The 21,262-nt window shown below is 42.6% G+C and overlaps 1 protein-coding gene across 1 annotated transcript in view; it reads left to right on the plus strand.

The window, feature by feature from the left end:
• The window catches only part of ARHGAP8 (Rho GTPase activating protein 8), a 59,834-nt gene extending 45,080 nt beyond the window's left edge, over positions 1-14,754 (plus strand). The window contains exons 10-13 of the mRNA XM_027897727.1: positions 4,184-4,261; positions 4,860-4,988; positions 7,983-8,086; positions 13,872-14,754. Of these exons, the coding sequence (XP_027753528.1) occupies positions 4,184-4,261; positions 4,860-4,988; positions 7,983-8,086; positions 13,872-14,069 (509 nt within the window). The 3' untranslated portion in view covers positions 14,070-14,754. The remainder of the gene's footprint in view (positions 1-4,183; positions 4,262-4,859; positions 4,989-7,982; positions 8,087-13,871) is intronic.
• The last annotated feature ends 6,508 nt before the right edge of the window (positions 14,755-21,262 follow it).

Consider the following 21,262-nt stretch of genomic DNA (forward strand, 5'->3'; position numbering starts at 1 on the left):
TCCGGCTGGGAAAAAAAAAAAGAAATCTCAAATTTACCTCAAGCGTAGAAGTTAATGCTGCCTGGGGCATTTCAGAGATAGAAACTCTGCAGCCCTCCTATTAGATATAAATCAGTTCTAATTTTTTTTAAAAAATCTTACTACAATTAGGTGATCTGCAAGAAGATGTCTAAATTGGTTGTATTAATGGGAATGAAAACCACTTCTAAATCAGGATGGATACTTCCTAAGACTTGGCAGGACCCCAGTCTAAGGAAACATTTCCAAACTGAATTTGGGACAGAAGGAATTCAGATGCTCACTCTTTGCCATTTCTCTTCTGAAAGCAGACAAATTAACAAAGGTTTTTGATGCCAGCAACCCTCAAATCAAGGATGATTGAAAGAAAAAGAATGTAATTTTCTCGTCTCTCTTTCTCTGACAAGTTGCAGCAATGTGACAGCATGTGTTGCTTTAATTTATCTTTATCAGTTTTGATTTTCTGTGTCCTTCCCGTGGGACAACTGATTGGGGAGGGGATAGAAAGGGGGTTAAGTATTTTTAGCAACAGTTTATTAATGCAGAGTGTGACACAGTTGTGTCACTGTGAAATTTTGTCTGCTGTAGTAAAAGCCATCATATTTCAATGTGGAATGAAGTGCCTGCCTGTTTTCATTTGTGATTACTGACATTTCAATAATTACTCAGTTAAGTTCTCAATCGCAGCATCCCTTTTCATTGAGCACAGATGGCTCCTTCACTACTCACGTACTGTTTTTCCACATAGCACCTAATATCTAGGATAAAATTCCACTCTTTTTGGTCTGGAGAGTTTAGTGTAGGGTAGCAAAAGCCTGTGGATCTCTATATGTATCTATATTTTTGGGGGAAGGGACAGGGAGCAGTTTATGCTGAGTCATTAATCCCTGTATGGGCCATTCAGTGATGAGTTGGGCTCGATGTTCCTCATGGGTCTCCTCCAACTGAGAATATTCTGTGATTCTGAGATCTCAGCAGGGGCTCTGCAGCGTTGATGGAATGGTGAGTGACGTGCAGGTGTGTGTTTATCACATCTGCTCGTGTCTGTCACCCCCTCACAGTGTTCTGGCAGGCACTGCTGCTCCGGGGTGGCTCTTCCCTATGGTCTTACCACACCATTCATGGCAAAGTAGCTCAACCTGCACACACACAGAAAAAAAACCCCAAAATTCTTTTTACAGAGCCAGCTGACGGGAGCCATGCTGTAAACAGGATTTGGTCAAAGAACGCTGCTAACAAAAATTAAATAGACTATTTCACAATTATTCCTTGAAAGGGCAAAAATGGGTGCTTTGAGCTGTAATGCCCAGGATTGCCTTCAGCCAATTTTGCTCCCTCATCCCGTAACTCTGGTGGCTCTGACACGTATTTTCTCTGCAAGAAGAAGACAAAGTGACTAATTTTATTTTAGTGTGGGCTCCTTGTGTTAGCTCAATTCTAGTAGTTTCAAGAACAGGTGTCTGAAAAGAATCAGGATTGGAGAAGGTGTTTCCTGACTGTTTACTTATCCATCGCAGTGAATAACCAGCGAGAGGCTTTAGGTCCCTTTCTTCCTTCTCATCCCTTATTATGAGACTGTGTGCTAATGCTGTTCAGGTTGTGTGACCTGAGAAAGACCATCATTCAAATCATGCCTTTAAGGAGCCTTCCCCTGCCCAGCTTAAACACAGGAAGCACTGAGAGCAATTAATAGAAACATAAACTTCTAAAAAAAAAAAAAGTGCCCTTTGCTCATGTGCATTACAGAAGTTCATGTGCATCACAGAAATAAGAAAACAGAAATTTTGCCCACAGATGTCAGAAAAATGTGGTGCAAAAAGAGCTGTCACTGTACCCAGGTTTATTGTTTTCCTCCTTGAAGAGCATAATTGCTGTTGACTATTTAAAAATTGCTATAATATCTTATTATCTGGTCTATGCATTTTTTACACACACACAAAGAAAACATGTAAGTGTCTTGCTGTTGCGGTTCTTTTGCTTTGGAAGCAGAACACAGCTTTTTCTTTTCCCTAAGAAGTGCACTTACATTTAATTAGTGTCCTGTCATTTGGTTGGGTTGCCCACAAATGTCAGAAAGAGCGGGGATATTCTACTTTGGTGGTTGGCTCGTTGCCACCTGTGATCAGACAAATTGCTGTATATTGATCCAGTTTCAGCTGACCTGATAAATGGATTCTGGGAGAAGCAGGGATGGTGCCTGTATCCCAGATTTCTGCAGATGAGGATAAAAGTTGGTTTTCCCCTTCGAAAAACATATCCAGGAACAGCTGGATGTTATGTGCCACCACTGTAACATTGATGGGATGCAGGGCCAGACAAGTACAGCTGTTGTCTGTGCCACAGATTAATGTCTTTAATTAGACTCTTGAAAGCTTAGCCAATAAAGGCATAAACATGTTAAGAATTGATATTTATTGCACTGTAGTCCTTACAGCGAGATTCACATCAGATAAAAACATTAACTATCAAACCAATTCCTGCAAACCAAATTGCAGGCGTTTATGATGTCTGTTTTCTGAAAGACTCGTTTCCACAGAAAACCTCTCGTCCACTGACAGGCAGCGTAAAATTCCACAAATTCTCGGGAAATTATTGTATTTCTTGTTTGCTGAGGGCAGTGCCTTGACAAGCAGTTCACAGCTGCCACTTCCCAAACTGTCTTTAGACAGGTTGCACTCTAAATCTGACGGAACAGTTTTACTGCAGTGATGTTATTTGCTGAACCTTTACTCAGCTGAAACACAACCTGATGGAGGATAAAGCAAGGGGTCAGATACATCATGGTTATTGTCCATTTGGTTCCTTTAGTAACCACACACGTCCTCCTTGGATGTTGCAATCTGAGATGTCATCCTCCTTCCAGAATTGAGTGCATGGCTAAAGGTTTAATGTTCAGCCTGGATTTAACAGGCAAGGCCACATATTCCTAGGAAGTAACTAGGAGCTGTAATCAGCTGAACTCCAGCTGAGACTAAATCTAGTCTGTGGAGCACTTTCAAGTAGAACACTTTCAAGTGCTTGGGTTTTTGGCAGACGTCTCTGAAACTTGGCTATGAAAATGTATTTTAATGGTACATTATCAGCTCTTCTAGTATTCTGTAAATTCATGTACATAATATTAAGTGCTGGTCTGTAATTGATGGGTTCATTAAAGAATTTTGTGTTAATTTAACACAAATAAATTTAATTATTAATTTTTTTGTGTAGAAAATACACCTGCAACCTGGGTGAGTTCACAAGAATGACTGATTATCCTTCATTAATGTATGACTTAATTTTTCTAGAACACCATAAAGATTCTTGCTCATGCAAACAGACCCATGTGTACTTCAGCTGGAATACACAAACACTGGCTTCAGTCTGGCTATTTGTCTGCTGAAAGAGAAGCATGGACAAATTAAGAGGTCGATCTGATCATCCTCACTCCCATAAAGAAAGGTCCTTCTGGAGCTGAAGTGAGATTTCAGCTAGTCCACAGCATTAGATAGATACCCTTCAGGAGATTCAGGATAGAGAATCCAGGAGTGCCTCAAGACTAAGATCAGGTATTCCAAAACACCATGGACAGGCAGAATGCTGAGTCCCACCAACTTCCAGAGGTGGAAGGAGTAAAGATCTGCCCTGAAGTGCCTTTAAGCTCCAATGGCAGCTTCCAATGGCAAGCAATTTCTTCCAACCACAGATCCTGTAAAACATTCCACAGCCTAAGGGGCCTTGTCTCACCCACTGGCAGAAGAAGGAACTTGGGGAATCTTTGCAGGCACCCTCTTCAGCTTGTTAAAGGTTTGAGGCAAGGAGAACAGCAGATTTACAGGTGTGGTTTGGGGCTCAGTGACCGTGGGTTCGTAAATCCTAAACCTCCTTCTGTGTCATTAGATGGTATTGAAAGTTACTTTTAAAGCAAAACGACAGTTGTCAAGACACTCTAAAATGCTTAAGGCGAGGTAGAAGTATTTCTATGAGACCCATTAAAGAAAGTATTGAAGGCAATGCTGAAACGTGATTTGATCCTCCTTTCTGTTCTCAATGATTTTCTTTCCAAGAAGCGAGTGAGTGTCTTTGTTCCCAAATCTTCTCCCTCTGTTCTGTTTTCTGTTGAAGCTAAAAAGAAAAACAAAAGAGAGGCAGCTTTTACAGATGAGGCCTGGATTATTTATTTTTTCAGGACTACAAGTAGAGGGCCTCTTCAGAAGGTCAGCCAGCATCCAGACCATTAAAGATGTGCAGAAACTCTACAATCAGGGTAAGCTCTCATCAACCATTGCCAGTAACAGTGTGGGGGGTTTGTTGGTGAAGCAGAAATGCCAGCTTTTTTGTAATTAATTAATCATAAAACCATTTGTAATATAAAGTAATAAGAGCACTAGTGCAGAAAACTGAGAGATAGCAACAGGCACTTAATGGTTACTGAATAGCAAGTCACCTCTTGATGTCACACCAGAGCCTTCAAAATCTGTAGCAGCTAATAAATGATAAGTCTGAGTCAAAAATGGTCTGTTTTTTCATAGACATCTATTTTCCTGTAGTTACAAAATACAGTGTCTCTGGTTATGGCAAAGAAATGAAATTTCACCTAAGAATTTATGAAATGTAGTGGAGTAATTGTGGAAGTCATTGACTTCCCTGTGAAACCATTTTACGAAATGTCTTTATGGAGAGAGTCTCTTACAGCAAGATTAATAAAACTCTATGAAAAATATAAAAATAAAATACCAGGGGTTACCAGCAGCAGAAAGGCAAGAGGTTTTCTGTTCAAAATGCCGTGTGAAACAGTATTTAAGCAGTAGTTAAAAACTAGAGCATATGACTGAATACCTTTTTTCTTCTTTTTCTCCTGTTAGGCAAATCCGTGAATTTTGATGACTATCATGATATCCATATTCCTGCTGTTATCCTGAAGACTTTCCTGAGGGAGCTCCCCCAGCCATTACTAACGTTTGACTGTTACGATCATATCCTTGGAATCACCAGTGAGTATAAACAAGTTTAGGGAAATTTCTACAGCAGGTTGGACTGGACCTGACTAATCCATAATCACTGCTGCTTGTTTGCTAACCCAGGTGCAGCAGCAGAGTCGTGGAAACAAAATTCAGTTTGATCATTTATAAATTTCTTTAGGTTTGTTTTTGTTTTGTTTTGTTGGGGGTTTTTTGTTGTTTGGTTTGGAGTTTTTGGGGGGGAGGGGTTTTGGTTGGTTGAGGGGTTTGTGGTTTTGATTTTGTTTGTTTGTTTTGGTTGGTTGGTTGGTTGGTTGATTTGGGGTTTTTTCTTTTGTCGTGGGTTTTGGTGGTGGTTTGTTTTTTGTTTGTTTGGTTTTTTTTGGTGGGGAGGGGATTCGTTTCATTGCAGCTATTTCCATAGGATAACATATTGGGGAAGAAAGGATCTAAAGCCATAAGAAGGCATTGAGTATCTAAAGATATGGCACCACCTGAACTATAAATTATGGCCTTGTCAGGGACTAGGAGTTTATAATGCCAGCAAGGGCATTAATCCTGGTGGGGATCCATGGAGCTTGAAATCCTGAGATCCCAGAATACCTGGGAGTTAGTACCTGGTACTGGTAGACTGAGGTTTTGCCATCCAGGTTATAGTCAAAACAGCAGGGAACCCACAGGACTTCCAGCCACAAGTGCATGTTTTTTCCAAAACCTGCTTTTTGAGGAATTTATCCAAATGGAGTTCATTTTCCAGCAGTCTGTTGGTGTGCCTTTGGTCTGCATGGGCTGATGCTTTTGCAAAGTGCAGATTATCATCACTGTAATGACTGCTGCTGTTGGGATAGGGCACTAAAATACTTCAGGCTGGGGTTAAATCTCAATTGTTCCATGTTTGTAACAGTTCTGTGCTGTTTTGCTGTTTGCAAGTCTGTAGATCACCACCTTCCAAATCAAAGACTCATCTGTTTGCACTATGAATATCTCAGGGCATTCAGAAAACAGGTCTGTTCACAAGCAGGTGGCAGAAGTGGAGGGATGAAGGAGAGTCCCCCAGAACTGGAAAGAATAGGGAAAATTTGGAAAAGGGTTACATAGCTTTTACTGAATTACTCTTGTGACGACTCTCTGGGTGTGATATTACTTTGTGATGGAGCTAAGTAAAATATGGGAAGAAGTCTGAAAATAATCTGAGAGCAGTGCATTGTCCCAGGGACACCAGGAGGCTTTGCTTGGCCAAGCCCCTGTTAAACATCCATTCTGTTTTATTGTGGTTTGCTCGTGCTTTCAATTTTGACCAAATATTTTGAAAAGTGGAGTTTAAGGGAACTGCTAATTATTCCTTGGGCTTTCCTGTGTGCCTGCAGTGTGATGTCCATCTCTTACTGATGCTGTGGTGATACCCTGATTTTAAATGATCTTAGGCTTGAGGGCCAGGCAGGCAGCTTGTGGTTCTCAAATACCAGCAGCAAAAGCATTCTCAAAAACCACAGCAAAGGTATTCTGTGTGAATACAGTGCAGAAGGCAGCTCTGGAGAGGTGTGATCACAGACAGCTGCCTTGGGATGACTTGAAGATTCTCATTCTGTCTCCTGGAAGCGTGTGTGTGTGATGTGTCTATTGAATATCTTAACCTGCAAACCCAGAAATACAGTATCTCTGCTTTACAGCACTTTGAAATGATGGGGAACATTTTATCTTTACGGTCTCATCTGAATTACTCTTTTTTAAAGTGTTATTGATGGGAGCTGTGAAATAAATGAGCTGAGTGACAGACTTAAAAAAATTAATAGAACCTTGAAGCTTATTATTGTTGAAGAACTTCACCTTTGGTCATGAAAACCCCTAGCAAGGTTTCTGTAAGCCAGTAATGCTGCAATTCCTGCATTATATGCTCTGCAGAAGGCTGACAAAAAAAATTCTTGGGACTCAGATTAATGTGTTTTATGGGAGCTGGTAGCTTTGCAGTAGGAAAAAATGTCACCACGAGTTCACCACAATAAAGCTTCATGTGTTTAATTCAGGGCTTTAAAAGCACTTAATGTGCTGAAATTTTGTGCATGCACACACAGCCTTGTGCTCCCAGGGAGAGAGAGAGAAATGCAATAGATGTGAAGAAATAGTATCAGCTGGTTAGGTTAGGTATGATTACCATCATCAGACCTTTCTCCAAATTGGTATTAAACTTACGGTACCACAATGACCTGTGATATTTCAAATATTTTAATTTTATATATATTTTAATATGTGTTTATTTATATGTGATATTACATAGTTTATGAAAATAGATCACTATCTTTATATATAAACAACTATATAAATGCATAAATAGTATATAAAATATATAAATGTTTTTATATAATAAATATAGTAAATTTAGCAAATAAAATACTGTGGTATTCCAGGGTTAAAAAAAAGTCACTTGGTAGAACATCTGAAATACGAGTGTCAGTGTAACTCCCACCTGGACTGTTTAGATGATGCAGGAAGTTTGGGGTCCACTCCTGGGTTTGCCCATCTGTAGAAATGAGTTAATGAACCTGCTTAGGTTCATCTCTAGAAAATTCTCACCCACCCAAGTGGCCCTCTCATAAATTTTTTGCCAAGGCAGAAGAGTTTCCTGCAGTGATTTTAAAGCTAGTAGATTGCCAAAAGGTCATTTTGGGCAGGACTGTGTCTCGGCAAGAGTGAAATCAGAGCATAAAAAAGTAGACATCTCTATTAAGTGCAGGGAGTGATAGTGAGATTCAAATCAAGGCCTTTGAAAAGGCAAAGAAATTATTTTTGCTATTTCACTGCATTGAGAAAATACTCTGGAAGATGGTCTGAGCCAGATACATGATCATACAAAATAGGATAGAGGCTTTCAAAGGGATAACCCTCCCTGGCTCTGTGGTCGCTGTGGTTATGAGCAGCGCTGAATTTTGTGGCCAGTTTTACAGATGTAATTCCAGCAGACAAAAACAAGTTGTCATTTCTTGGAAACGTTTCGATGCTCCAGAGTAAAGAGTGGCTTTGACGTTGCAGGTGTGGAGAGCTGTTTGCGAGTCACCAGATGTAAACAAATCATTCAAGGAATTCCCGAACACAATTACATTGTTCTGAAATACCTGATGTGCTTCCTCCACATGGTGAGTACGGGCAAAAGTTCCAAAGTGGTTTTCTTTCTGAATCTGTCCCTGTTAATTCCACGTTTAACACCTCCACACAAGGGAAAAGGGAGTGTTAGAAATAGTGTGGTGAAGTGGTTGTGCACGACTTGCAGAACCCTCCAATTTTGAAAAGAGTTGATGCCAAGCAATGGTCTGACCATCCCTTCACCATTCATTAGATATAATGAAAACTACTGGGTATATTTAAATGAACTGTGGCTACACTGGGATATTTAGAAGTTCCCTTCACTCCACACTGAGAATGTATGTTTTTATTGATTTAGAGTTTTTTCCTATTTTGGAGTGAAAAAAAAAAAAAAAAGCCTGAAAATAGTGGTTGTGTAATTTTCAGTGCTGGAGAAAACCTCGGTGAAATCACCTTTTTTCCCTAAAATAATAAATCTTGGGCAACTAAAACACCAAATAAATTAGTGTTATTTTAGAAAAATATAGAAATGTTAATAAGCTTTAGAATAACAATCAGCAAAATATTTCATATTAAATCTTAAAAATAGTGGTTTCCTTCTTAAAATAGCCATTCCTTGCTGCAGTGTTTAATTAAAGACCTAGAATGCACTGTTTTGCAAGGATGTTTTTATTGCTCAGGATAAATAAAATCACGTGTCTTTGGTCCTACTTTTTGTTTTGCTGATTTCTTTTAACCCATTTCTGGGAAAGCCACGAGTGTGAGGGTTTGGGGAACTTCCCTTACAAACAGTGCTGCAGCCACCCTTTGGCTGTGCAGGAAAAGCCAGTCACAGGACTCTAAATTTCCCTTCCTTCCAACTTATTCAAGGCATTGCCTTTTCCAGGCTGCAGTTTTCAACCTTGGGTGCCTAAAATGGAGGGTCAGGGTGTAGCTGGTGCCTAAATCAAGGGATCCAGCCTTCAGAAGTGCTGAGCCCACCAAAACACCAGACTTGTGGAATGATGCTGATTTTCACCAGGGAGGGAACTGGCCCTCAGTAGCTGTTCTTGGGCTGCAGTCATATCCTAGCCAGTAGTTTATTGCAGAAACAAGTACATTTAATCCCTTTTACTGTCAAAGCACCAGGGAAAAGAAAGATTAAAGGATAAACACATGGATACAACCCTCAGACAGCGCTGGCAGGGCTCCTGTAATACCCACATGTTCGTTTGCTGCTGCTTAGCTGAACTCTAAAGCTATTAAGGAAATCCTCACGTCATTTGCTATTATTTTAGCAAGTGATATCTGTCCTCAGTGTTATGAATCGTGTAAGTGACTTTGTTCCAGTAATAGATGCACCATCTCCACGCATTTCTTAAGAGCTGAGCACTTGAGGTGTTAATGAGGTGTGCAAAAGTACCACACAGGGTTTGCTGTAATTGGGCCACAGAACACAGCATTATTTTTAAGTATGCCTTGTTATGTAAAGCACAGCATCAAGTTGATACCAGTGCTCAGATCTGCAATTTTTGCTGATCCGTGGCTTTTCATCCTTAATGTCTCAGGGAATATTTGCATTTGGAAAGGTCAAGGAAATAGGAAACAATCCCAGAGCTGGAGGTTTCTATTCACTGCAGATTGGTGATGCACAAACTGCCACAATTCAAACTTTTAACAGACCACTCCACCAATAATTCTAGTTTTTACCTGCAAGCATCAACCTTCTTACATGCAAGAGGCAATTTAATTCTTCCATGAGCTAAGCCTTGAGTAGTGCAAGAGATATTTGTGGTAATTTCATGAAGTGGGATGAATTGTAATTACTAGATACAGGTTTTGAACACTCCAAGTTTGACGCAGGTTTGTGGAGGAAAAAAAAAAAAATCCCTATTTTCTCTGCAGTCTCAACCCCCTTGCTTAATGAAAAGCTCCTTCAAGTCCAAGAGAGCAAGACAGTGCAACTTCTACAGAAGTGACAGACTTGAATTTCCAAAATAGGCCCAAGTCCTTTAACTGTAGATCAGCAGTGATTTTGCCAGGAATGAGCCCAGAAGTGAAAGGTATAAACCAGCTCATCTCCTCCTGGCCGTGCCCCTGGCTGCTGGACAGGGATTTGCAGCTCTGGGAGCTGCAGTGGACTGAGATCCCTCGGCAGAAATGGGCAACCAGGAGCGAGAGGGGAAACAAGGACCAGCTTTCACAAGCAAGTCCCTGAATTATGTCTGTAAAATGTGTCAGTGCTTGCTCAGCTGATCTCAGAAGGGGTGAGTGTGCACAAGCATTTGTGTTCCACAAGCACTGCTTTGCAAATGCAGTGGATTTATGAATGCACAGGAGAACTTACAGGGCTCAAAGAGGAAAATTACTTGGCAAAGCACCCTGAGGGCTACAGTAACCCAGTTCTGAAACGAGAAACCATTTCCTAGAAAACGATAATTGTAGTTTCCATGGCAGTCTAAGCTAAAGAAGCCTTAGAGAGGAGAGTTGGTAGAGGCAATAATATCACCTAACTTGTGTTTTTATAACTGTGGCTTTGGTTTTGGTACCAGCTGATACAGCCCTCTCTCTGTGCTTACATTTTCCACCCTTGCTGCTGTTTTCTGTCCCTCCAGTCACGCCTGATGTGGGAAGGGTGTCTGACTGGGCTGAAAGAACCATTGCAAAAGCTTGCCAAATTTAAAGTGTCAAACTTGGACCAATCAGAAAATGTGGACAAGGGTTTGAGGCCCACAAGCTGTGCTTCAGAAGGAGCAAACTGGGAAAAAAAAATGCTGTGGATTAATATTTTGTCTCAATCACTTGTCCAAGTGAATAGTGCAATCAGCTCCAGCAAAGCTTGGGGGTGGCTGGAGATGACGGGGCATGTTGGGAAGGATTAGATGACTAAGGCTCGTGGAGCAGATACAGGCAGTTGGCACATCTGCAAGGGAGCTGACAGTGCGTGGCAGAAACATATTTCAGTCAGTCTGTGGGGGTGTTTTAATATCTAGTAATTTTCTTTTGAAAATGTTCTGTGGAGTTCCTTTCAGCACTGCCACTGAGAAACCAAAGAGATGGCGGTGTTCTTATGTTTTTAAAAGTGATAGTGGTAATTGGCTGGTTTACCCACTGTATTTCACTGTTTAAGTTCGCTGGGTGGTGTAGTGGCTGTCTGGTCTCAGTCCTGCAGTATCCATGAATCACAGAATCATCGGTGTTAGAAGAGACCTGCGAGATCGGCCAGTCCCACCATCAATCCAGCACCACCACAATCACCCCTAAACTGCATTTAGTTCCATCCATGAGGGTGCTGGGATAAAAGTACATCACAATTTTGCTGGGTGGAGCTGGGTGTTTATCCTGGGGCAGTGAAAATATATATTTTGCATTTTTTGATGTGACACTAAAACTTCAGTGTTTATTCCCAATGATGAGTTTTTCAATGTACAAGTTTTATCTTTCTGAAGGGCTCTCTTTCAATATAGGCTGTCATTACTTAATGATTTTTCTATACATGTTCCAGTGAAAGGGGAAAAAAACCCCACCAAAACAACAAAGTGGAGCCTTGTAGTTCTTTGTTATAATACTTCCCTGTGATGTTCAGATGATTCCTTCAAGGATATGATCTAGGCCCTTGGAGAATTGCCTTTTATTAGCTCATCAAATTGACAGAGTGTGTATTTTCAATTGAAACAGAGATGATGGTTACTAACTTTGTGAGGGAATCAAAGAAGGAGTCAAGGGGGTTGATCCAAACGCTGTCATTTGTATTTCTTAGACAGAATGTAGCTTTGCAGTGAGGAGGGGCAGCCCATGGGGAGGTTTGGTGACTGCATCTGCCCTCGCAGGAGCCGGTGTTGGAAGAACACAACATCTGGATGAAGTGCCATTTGAGAAGGAAATCTGGCACTGGGAGTAGTGAGGGGGTTGAGATGCTGGGAAGCCTGATCCCCTCGGGGAGGGGTAGAGCCAGAACCATGGGTGTGGCAAGGCTTCCTTGAAAGCAGCTTTTGGTGAGCGGGCAAAGCTCCTGAGGAGAGTCAGATTCTGTTGCCCACTTTTCCTTGGATCTGCTGAGGAAGGGATTGCTGTGTATTTTGGAGTGCAGCAACGTTGCCATGTCTCCCTCAAGCTCCCAAGTCATCCCCATTGGTGACTCACAGATAAGACTCCATGCAGCTCTGCCTCAGATGATAAAATAACTGTTCCATTTTACCTCGTGGATTTTCTCCCTCGGAGGAGAAGCCGGAGGAGAAGCCGTGTCACGGGTGTTATTGTTGATCATTTCAGTGTCAACTTGAAATGTTCATGGAGTGGTGGTGGGTGGGAAAGGATGGTTTCATCTTGGGGCTGGAAACAACCTTTGAAATAGTTGGCCTAAAGAGAAAACAAATCCATCTTAGCTCTGCAGCAAGTCAGTGGTGTTGCTCTGAGCTGAAACCTTTGGCCTTCAAAAGCAGCAGCTGGGTCAGGCCGAGTGTGTTTCAACCAGTGTTTACAGACAGACCCTGTACACAAGTTGTGGGGTGGAGGCTGTCAGGGGCACTCCCAAAAACTGGGGAAAGACAACTGCAATAGGTTTGGCTCCTTCCACTGTCCTCCAATACTACACCACGTGCTTCTGTGCCATCCCGGGATACCTGCCCTGTACACTTAAGGTACCTTTCTTAGGGTACAGCACTCTTTTGTGCTACAGAAAACACAATGTGATGGGCTGTAGCACAAAGTTGTAGAGACTTTCAACTGAAAGAAACACTAAAAAATATTTTATGCACAGGGGTTTCACATGGAGAACATTAGACAGCATGAAGTCTCTGTTAGTCACTTAAGGGCCGGAACACAGTTCCTAACCTTATTATATTTATTAGCAACCCAACACTAGTTCATTGTCTAGCTGCCTTCAGGCAAACAATGTCTGAAAGGCATTATATCCTCTCCTGGATGGACAAAGAGGCTCCTTGCCAGGTAAAACACAAAGGAAGGTGGGTCTGGGCTGTAGAAGATAGAGAGGACTGAAACCAGTGTTGCTGGGCAGGGAGCAACTGGAATTTATGCCTGTGCTAAGAAGTATTCCTGTGATCATAATGTTTCTTAGTTTTTCCTCCTGTGTCCTCAGCCTTTTCATAGTACCACTGAGCTGCCTTTTCAAGAAGCTTTATGGCAAGACAGAAATGGAGAGGCACTAAGAAGTAGAATTTTTGCTTTCCTATTCCACTTGAAATTGTAGCAGCAAGAATAGACGGGAGATTTTGCCCAAGGATTGCTCGTTCTGTTCTGAAATGGCAGCTCCAGTGTAACCTGCACAGTGTGGTTTGTGACTGTGGCCTTCTCATGCCAGGTTACAGATCAGCTTCACCCATCAGCCTGGTAAGAACTGCCCGAATTACCTGGGGTAGCAGGAGCCAGGAGCACACTCAGCTTGCTGGCTGTTTGCAAATAACAGAAATTTGTCAAGCAGGACCCCCAGGCCACACTGGGCTTTAGGTACCAGGAGAAGTAAACGCACACAAATTCCCTGCCAAGCTCACATGGAGAAAAACACTCCTGCTAAGCAGTTCTGGGCTCACCTCCACATGTTGCAGTAGGACACATCATGCAGGTGCAGAACAGATTTCACTGCTGTGTGTTTTAACTACAGTCCCTTTTCACCTCCATTTCTTCAGAGGAATTGTGTGGATGTGGAGGTACTTGGAAGAGAAGTCGTGGATGGGTGAGAGCAAAAAAAAATCCTTCTAAAGCTTCAGACACCCTCAGGTTGATGTACCTGTGCCCAGGGTCTGCTCCCCTCTTGGTTCCTCCTCAGTGTAGGTGGTGTCTTGTCTCTCCCTGTCTGGCCCACTCATCTGTATGTACCTGTCCATGTTCATGTTTTTTCAGGTTTCCCAGGAGAGCATCTATAACAGGATGACAGCATCCAGCCTGGCCTGTGTCTTTGGCTTGAATTTGATCTGGCCCTCGAAAGGAACTGCCTCCCTGAGTGCTCTGGTGCCTCTGAACCTCTTCACTGAGCTACTGATAGATTTCTACACCAATATATTTAACTCCCGGACAGTGCCTGGGGAGGTCTTACCTTAATGCTCCCAGAAAGGAGGATGGACTAAAGCTCCTGTGTTTCAGCTGGTGGGACCTTTATATTCAGGGCTCTCTCCTGTGAAGAAAATTTTCAATACAGAGTAAAGTTTCTACATCTTCCTAAATACCAAAGATGCTGGGAGAAGTACAATGCCCTCTGTGTTCTCAACACATGGGAAGAGTATGAACCTGAACATTCAAAGGCCAACAGGTCAAAGTGAATCCCCTTACTAAACTTGAGCAGCTGGCAAAAACTGCTAAAAAATCCCCATGACACTACGTGCCAGTCTGTCATTTCTTGGGGATCTGGAGACACTGCTATGTGACATTATTTTCTGCATGGGCAGAGCCAAGTTCTGAACCACTCCTGAATGTACATATTTCTTTTTTTTTTTTTTTTAATTATTATTTGAATACAAGTTTGTTAGAAATTTCCCCGTTAAGTTAATAAAAAAGGCGGAATCAGTTTTTAAGATACGAGCATTTCTAAACTGTTTTTCCATATACTGAAGTGTCTTGTTTCACACCAAAAAAAAAAAGTGTGGGCAGTTGTTGACAAGAACCATGAAGAATAAAACGTTTCCTGGGTAATTTGAGTTGTGCAGACAGCTAACTAATGATGCTTGCAAACACCTAATTTATGCAGTTAATCACTGCAGCTGCACATGCAAAGGGTGTGGAAGCTTTTTATTTCTTGTAAGTTCAAATGGGGAGCAATAATGTTAACTGCTTTTTCCCCCCTCTAAATTCTTGGCGTTTTCATCAGTGGAGCTGAGTCAGTAAGTGTATAATACAGAATACAGACTAATTTTGAGACAAGTGTTTGGGCTGCGTGGTTTTGCGAATCGAGTCAATAGAAAGTTGCTCTTCAAATCAGTTTCTCTAGAAAGCATTAAGAGCAACAACTTGGATAATATAATTAATACAATTTTTACACATTGAAAGTCTAACATTAGTCCCAATGTGAATAATTACCCAACATAAAGGGAAGATATTCAGTGTCTTCTTTCTAACTATGCCATTAATGTGGCTCTGATGAACTCCAACACCCCGCTATTTCATTGTTTATCACTGATTGGCACTGGTGTGGCATAACAAAGTTATCATCATATTGCCTGCAGAGCAGAAGAAAATTAACCAGTGTTAAAAAAAGGTAAGTGGTGTTTTCCCGAATACTCTGGTCTTCCTGTTCCTGTGCAGAGCTAATGAAACAGGGGGACTATTTAGACTTCAGTAAAGTAACAGTCTCAGGAGGACAGTTTAGGCACCCCCTCCTTTCAAAAACAAAAGGACACCTTTTATCCCCTGGGTTTTAGTGAGCTGAGGGCTTTTGCTTCTGTCCTTCCCCTTGGCAGTTTGGAATTGCCTGTCCGCGTGAAGGGGGCAACAAAATCTTAATTGCAGAGGGAGAAGAGGGTTTGCTCTTGTCAGTAATTTCAGGACACAACCAAGTATTCAGGGAGTTGTGGATGCTGGATGTGCCAGGCCTCAATTTGCCCAGTAGGTGTCATCTACAGCATTAGGCAATGATTAAACTTTGAAATACACAAAGGATGTAGAGCAAGATGTTTTAGGACCAACTTCTCATGTCACAGATGTGTGTTTCCCCAGGTCCTCAAGCGTCTTAAAGACAACATTTTGGCTTTTGAATATATGCAAGTAGTAACCATTTATCACTCCCATTTAAATATAAAATCTCACATAATACAAAGAGAATAATTAACAAGTATTCATGACTGTTGCATTTCATCAAAATGAGATTACCAAGGATAAAACTATCATAGTTTTATATTTTAACTCATCAGGTTTACATCCGAGGTACCAGTGACAGCCTCCTTGCCTTGAATTATGTAAACCACACAAAGTTATGCTCAGCACTTGGTTCTACACATCAGCACCTGGTTTTGATGGGGGAGGACTTTGGCCTCTGGGCCACCCTCTGCCTTGGTCAAAATACATGTGGGTTAGTTTTGCTGTCTGGGAAAAAAAATAAAGGAGCACCTGGCCTTAGAAAAGTGCTTTGGGATTACATACTGCTACGTCCTACAAAGTGGTGGTTTTCCATTTCCCCATGTCCACTTCCAAAACTCCAGCAACACCAAATGGCACTTGATCTGTTGTGAGATGGGAATGGGAGTCCTGGATAGCTTTGGCACAGCAACAGACCAGTGACCTTTGGATTGAAATCCTGAGTTCATGGAAGTCAGCTGTGCTCAGGAAGTCCCCAGAGCTGGAGAGGGGGCTCCCACATTGATTTAGTTCTCCAACTCGTCCTAGACTAGGAGAGAGCAGCCATTTGGCAGCCGCAGGAGAAGTAAGCCCTCAGGATGCAGCTGCCTCTGACCCCTTTACTTTTACAAGTAAGAAATACAAGCCAGGAGCATCCCTTCACTAATTTACCTGCCTATGGACACCCAACATGGTAATTAAAACCAGCCTCACTCTCTCAGCACTGCTCATATGCCAAACAGCAGGTCTTCCTTGCAGTGCTTTGTAAAATACCATTTCCCAGCCATTTATAGCTCCTCTCATTTAGTGAATGAAGAACAAAATGGCATTTTCTCGTCTCAAGATGCCTTCTTCCTTTAAAGAACAGGTGACATCCATTATCCCAGTGCACGTCATTCGATGCTGTTCGAGAAAAGAGGTGGCTCTGGTTCTGCTCAGCGCTAGAGTGGGACAGGGATTGGGGTTCCTGCTCCCCTTTGCCTTTCACCCCAGCCTTTCCCTGCAGTCCTGCCCATCACAGGGATCAGACTTTCCTAAATTAAAGGCACCTGTGGTATCAAACCCCTCCTAGTGATGAGACCCCAGCTCTGTCCCCCCCTGCCCCAAAGGAATGGTCAAAATCCTCCCTCTGCAGCAGAACCCCCCACCCCATCTCTGTCCTGAGTGCCAGACTTAACTATGGCATTAAATCAGCTCTCATGAATTATTCAGAAGGGTTTGGAGTGAAATTCATGTTAGAGAAATATATGTTTCAAATTTCCTGACTCTAAGAGGAGTCCTGGAGGTGTCCCCTGCAGTTACTTTGATAACAGTTTCTCTTTACAAATGATAATTGCACGATTCCAGCTTTTGTACAGTGTGGCCTTGTGAACTCTTCTCTCCTATCAAAGAACAATTTTCAGATCATTTCCATAGCAAAAAGAAAGTGATTATGGAGATAATCTGTTGGAAACACACATGCTGGATTTCAGTTTAAAACAATAAAATGCAGTCATGGAATGAGAAATCAAGTGTTACCTAGCTGACAATATACAGAGAATAAATTGCCTAAGCATTTTAGTTTACTGAGCTGTTAGGAGTTGAAAATTGGTCCCAAGATTAGTCTGATTATCAGGATGCCTCTAGCAACAAGCACCAAAGGGAAGGAGGGGGAAGGGAATACTTTTCTACCCTGAATCTATGAAGAAATGTAAGAAGATTGAACAATGTCATTAACCGAGGGGGGCCTTTGCAGCTCTTACAAAAAAACTTCCATAAATGCCTCTCCCTTCCACGTGTGCAGATGATCTGTCTGTGTGTGCTGCAATCCTCGAGCAGCAGCCACCCCAGAACCTCCCAGAGCCTCATAAACTTTAATATATTCATCCACCCATGAGGGGACTAAGAATAGAAAAGCTCCAGATATTCTGTTCATGTGCTCAGAGTGTGCTCAGGTAACACTCTGAACTTTTAGTGGGAGTGATGGGGCAATCATACCACTCCCCTCCTTCATTTCCTGAATAGTTTGTCTTCACAAATGTAGCTTTGCCAACATTCCCGGTTTTTTTGAGGGTCCGTGGAGGTGTTGGGATGTGGGAGAAGGTGGTGAGGGAGAGGTACTGGCAGCACCTGGAATTTGTGAAGTCAGAAACTTGTGTTCAGTCAAAACTTTACTGGGCAGTCACATTCCAGCCCATAGCCTGTCATTTCTAACATGTTTTCATGCACAAAGAGAAGTCAGCAGCAAAGCCCTGCTGTGAGCAGGCACATCTCCATCGAAGCAAAAGGTGTGAGAGTGAGAAGGGTGTAAATCTTGTGTTTTAAAAGTGTTCTGCCTTCTCTGGTGGAATAATGCTCTTTTCCACAACCTGAATTCAAAGTTTGGGTTTTGTCTGTATCCGTGCACATCCTGGAAAGCCATTTCAGTGTGTGTGGAATGGAGCAAAGGATTCCAGTGTTCTTTCTTGCAGACTGGAAAGCTTGAGAAAGGACTGCCTTGGGGGTTATGCTGGTGATTTCGACAGTGAGCGGGGCTGGAGACAAAGCAGGAAACTCAAATACAACCAGGGAAAAAGCCCTTTCACACAGTGGGCCTCTCAGCACCTAAATTCTGTCATCCAGAATTGTCACTCTGAGGAAAAAGACTTCTGGTTTGCGTATCTGAGCTGGAGATGCACTAACACATGATGGTACACGAGTTCTCCTGTTTATTCCTAACTGGGCTCTGCTGCCTGTAGTGCTGGGAAAAGTGTTGTACTTGTACACAGGACTGTAGCCCTGTTATCCTGGCTGTTCCTCTCTAGGATAGTTGGCAGTTCACCCTCAAAAATAATTAGCTGATTGGAAAATTATTTCTGCTGGAATATGACAACTCAACAGAAAATGCAAGTGTTTTCTTAAAAGGCTCAGTTTTGGTGCTGTTCTTTCAGAAATCGTGAAGTTCTTCTAAAAAGCTGCCTGTGTGCATCTGAATCACAGAATTCCAAGCTCATCTAAGGCCCAGCTCTGGCTCTGCCAGCCTCTGCAGAGCTCCAGACCTTCCCATTCGTGGCCTTCTGAGATGTCATCACCTTTCTGCAAGCGGTGTTGCAATTACTGCCAGAGGTAAGGAGGGAATTCTGCTGGGGCCGGGGGAGATGACACACATAGCTCACTGATCATTAATGATGTGGCCCTGATTTCTCCATGGTGCAATCGTGGTGCAGTGACTGCTCTACTGGCTGGCAGTCTGTTTGCAGTCCCCAGAGCCCCAGCTTGCCACTCACAGGCTTAGAGCTTGATCCTGTAGTTGGGAGCGGTTGGATTTGATGCCTGGCCCAGATCCTGGGGGGCAAAACTGCAGACTGCAGCATGTGAACATGCTTCTCCAAAAAAACATAGCTCAAACTGCTGCCTGCTTCATTTTCTCATGTTTCAATCCTAATCCTCAAAAAAAAATACTCATTTAACCTGCTGCCAGTCCAGATGTTAGTGCCAAGCTCCTCAAGCCTGCTATGAAATCAGGATTTCTATATTTTGGGGGATTTTTTTCTTTATCTCATGGATTGTGTTCCCCAATACTGAGTTGTACTTTCAAATTATTTCTGCAATCCAACCTTTAATTGCCCACAGAAGCAGTTTACAGCATCTTAGTTGTCTGTCATGAAAATTATCCCCTTAATTAATGGGATAATAAAAAGCAACTGTAAAATGCACCAAACTGCATCATCTTTAGTGTCTGAATTTCTGCAGCAAATCATGGAAGTCTTTGGATGGGTGGATATTTGACACTTGGCCCAAGAATTTCTTGACCCAAAACTCTAAAAATAGTAACGGCTGTAGTAAGGTACTTGGGTTTTCTCCTTCAAAAGTATCCAAAGAAATATGTTCTCCCCCTCTTTCACCTGCCAGTGTTGTCTTTTTTATTTTCCTACGTATTTCCCACCCCTTCAGAGCTGCACCCTCTGCCTGTGGCCAGGTGCATCCTCCTTCCCCTGCAGTCTGCCAGCTGTCCGTGGACACGACCCCACTGGGGTTTTGTGGGGGCAGGAACGATCCGAGGCTCTCGTGGCTGTTCTGCAGCTGGATAAACTGAACTGAAACTGCAGGAGCTTTGGTTTTGCAGGGAAGTTTCAGACTGCAGTGTTTGAGTGAGTGAAATTGCCCAAGTCGTGTTTTCCCCCATCTCTGAAGCAGAAAGATGGTTCTGCTTTTGATAACTAGATTGGGCTTTTATATCTAATAACCCAACGCTAGCGCTGAAGGGGAAAAGAAGTTGAGATGATTTTTCCTTTCCATGTTTCCACTGCTCCCAGCCTTCCTCATCAGCCTGTGTCTCTGAAAAACCTGCTATAGTGTTGCACAGATGAAGTGCAGCCTCAGCTGATGTCCAGTGAAGCTGATGTCGTATTTAATAACCCAGAATAGACAGGGCATCTCACCAGGCTGCATCACTCTGAGCACGTGCATAGAGCTGAGCAAGGCATGGACTGGGGGCTGTGTCTGCCTTGTTCTATATTAGGGGTCCTAGAGGGGTCTTTTTTTCCTTTCCCTCTTTCAGTACAGGAGCTTCTTCACACTCACTGGGCTCCCAAAACACCAGCAGCCACTGACCACCAAATGCCCTCATTTTAGTCTCATCTGCATGGAGTACTTTATTCTGCAGCAAAACCACTATCAAAATCACTTCCACATTGCAGAAGGATTAGGAGGCCTACATTCTGTTCTTATCCTCTGAAGTTTGACTAAATTTTTGTTTTCTTATCTTTGGCTTGTGGCTGATCTCTCAAGCAATGCTGCAGCAAAAGCCTTCCAAGGTCCAGAGTGCACAGTGCCAGCCCTGATGGGTAAGTGGCCACAGCACAAGGACAAAACAAATCTATTCCATTACAAAATAACATTAAAATTCAGTAAGATAATATCACTGTCTTCTGCACCAAAAGAGCTTTTACAGAATAATACAAATGAGAGGATGAAAATGATGAGAGGCTTTGTAGAGCTCTCTCACAAGCCCTGACACCCAGCATGCTCCTGCCAGCAAGGCAATAAACACCCCATTCTCTGCGTGTCACAGTATCACAACTTCTCCATATAATTACCACTTGAAAGTTAATAGGACTGTGCTCCCAGCATGAGGGCTGTGTTTTCTGTAGTCACGGCATGTCCTGCATCCAGGGCTGTCACTGGGGACCTGGCTGGGCAAGCACTGTCTTGGAGGACAAGCTGTTTGAGGCTGCCTCAGAAATCAAGCCACTTCCCCGGAGGAATTGTACCAAGGCACTGGACAGGATGGATAGTGCAGAGATGGAGGTTCCTCCTCCTCTCAGGAGTCGTGATGCACAACACCCTCGAAATGCAGGAAAGGGTGGCTCAGGTAAGGAAACCAAAGCTCCTTGGCTGGCATAGAATCATAGAGATCATTTAGGTTGGAAAAGATCAACCTAAACTGAAGATGGTCAGGTCCGGGTGTTAAGCCAGCACTGCCAAGGCCACCACTAAACCATGTGTCA

This window comes from Empidonax traillii, unplaced genomic scaffold (assembly GCF_003031625.1).
Source record: "Empidonax traillii isolate 1590-97213 ecotype Southwest subspecies unplaced genomic scaffold, ASM303162v1 scaffold557:size1000685, whole genome shotgun sequence".
Lineage (NCBI taxonomy): Eukaryota > Metazoa > Chordata > Aves > Passeriformes > Tyrannidae > Empidonax > Empidonax traillii.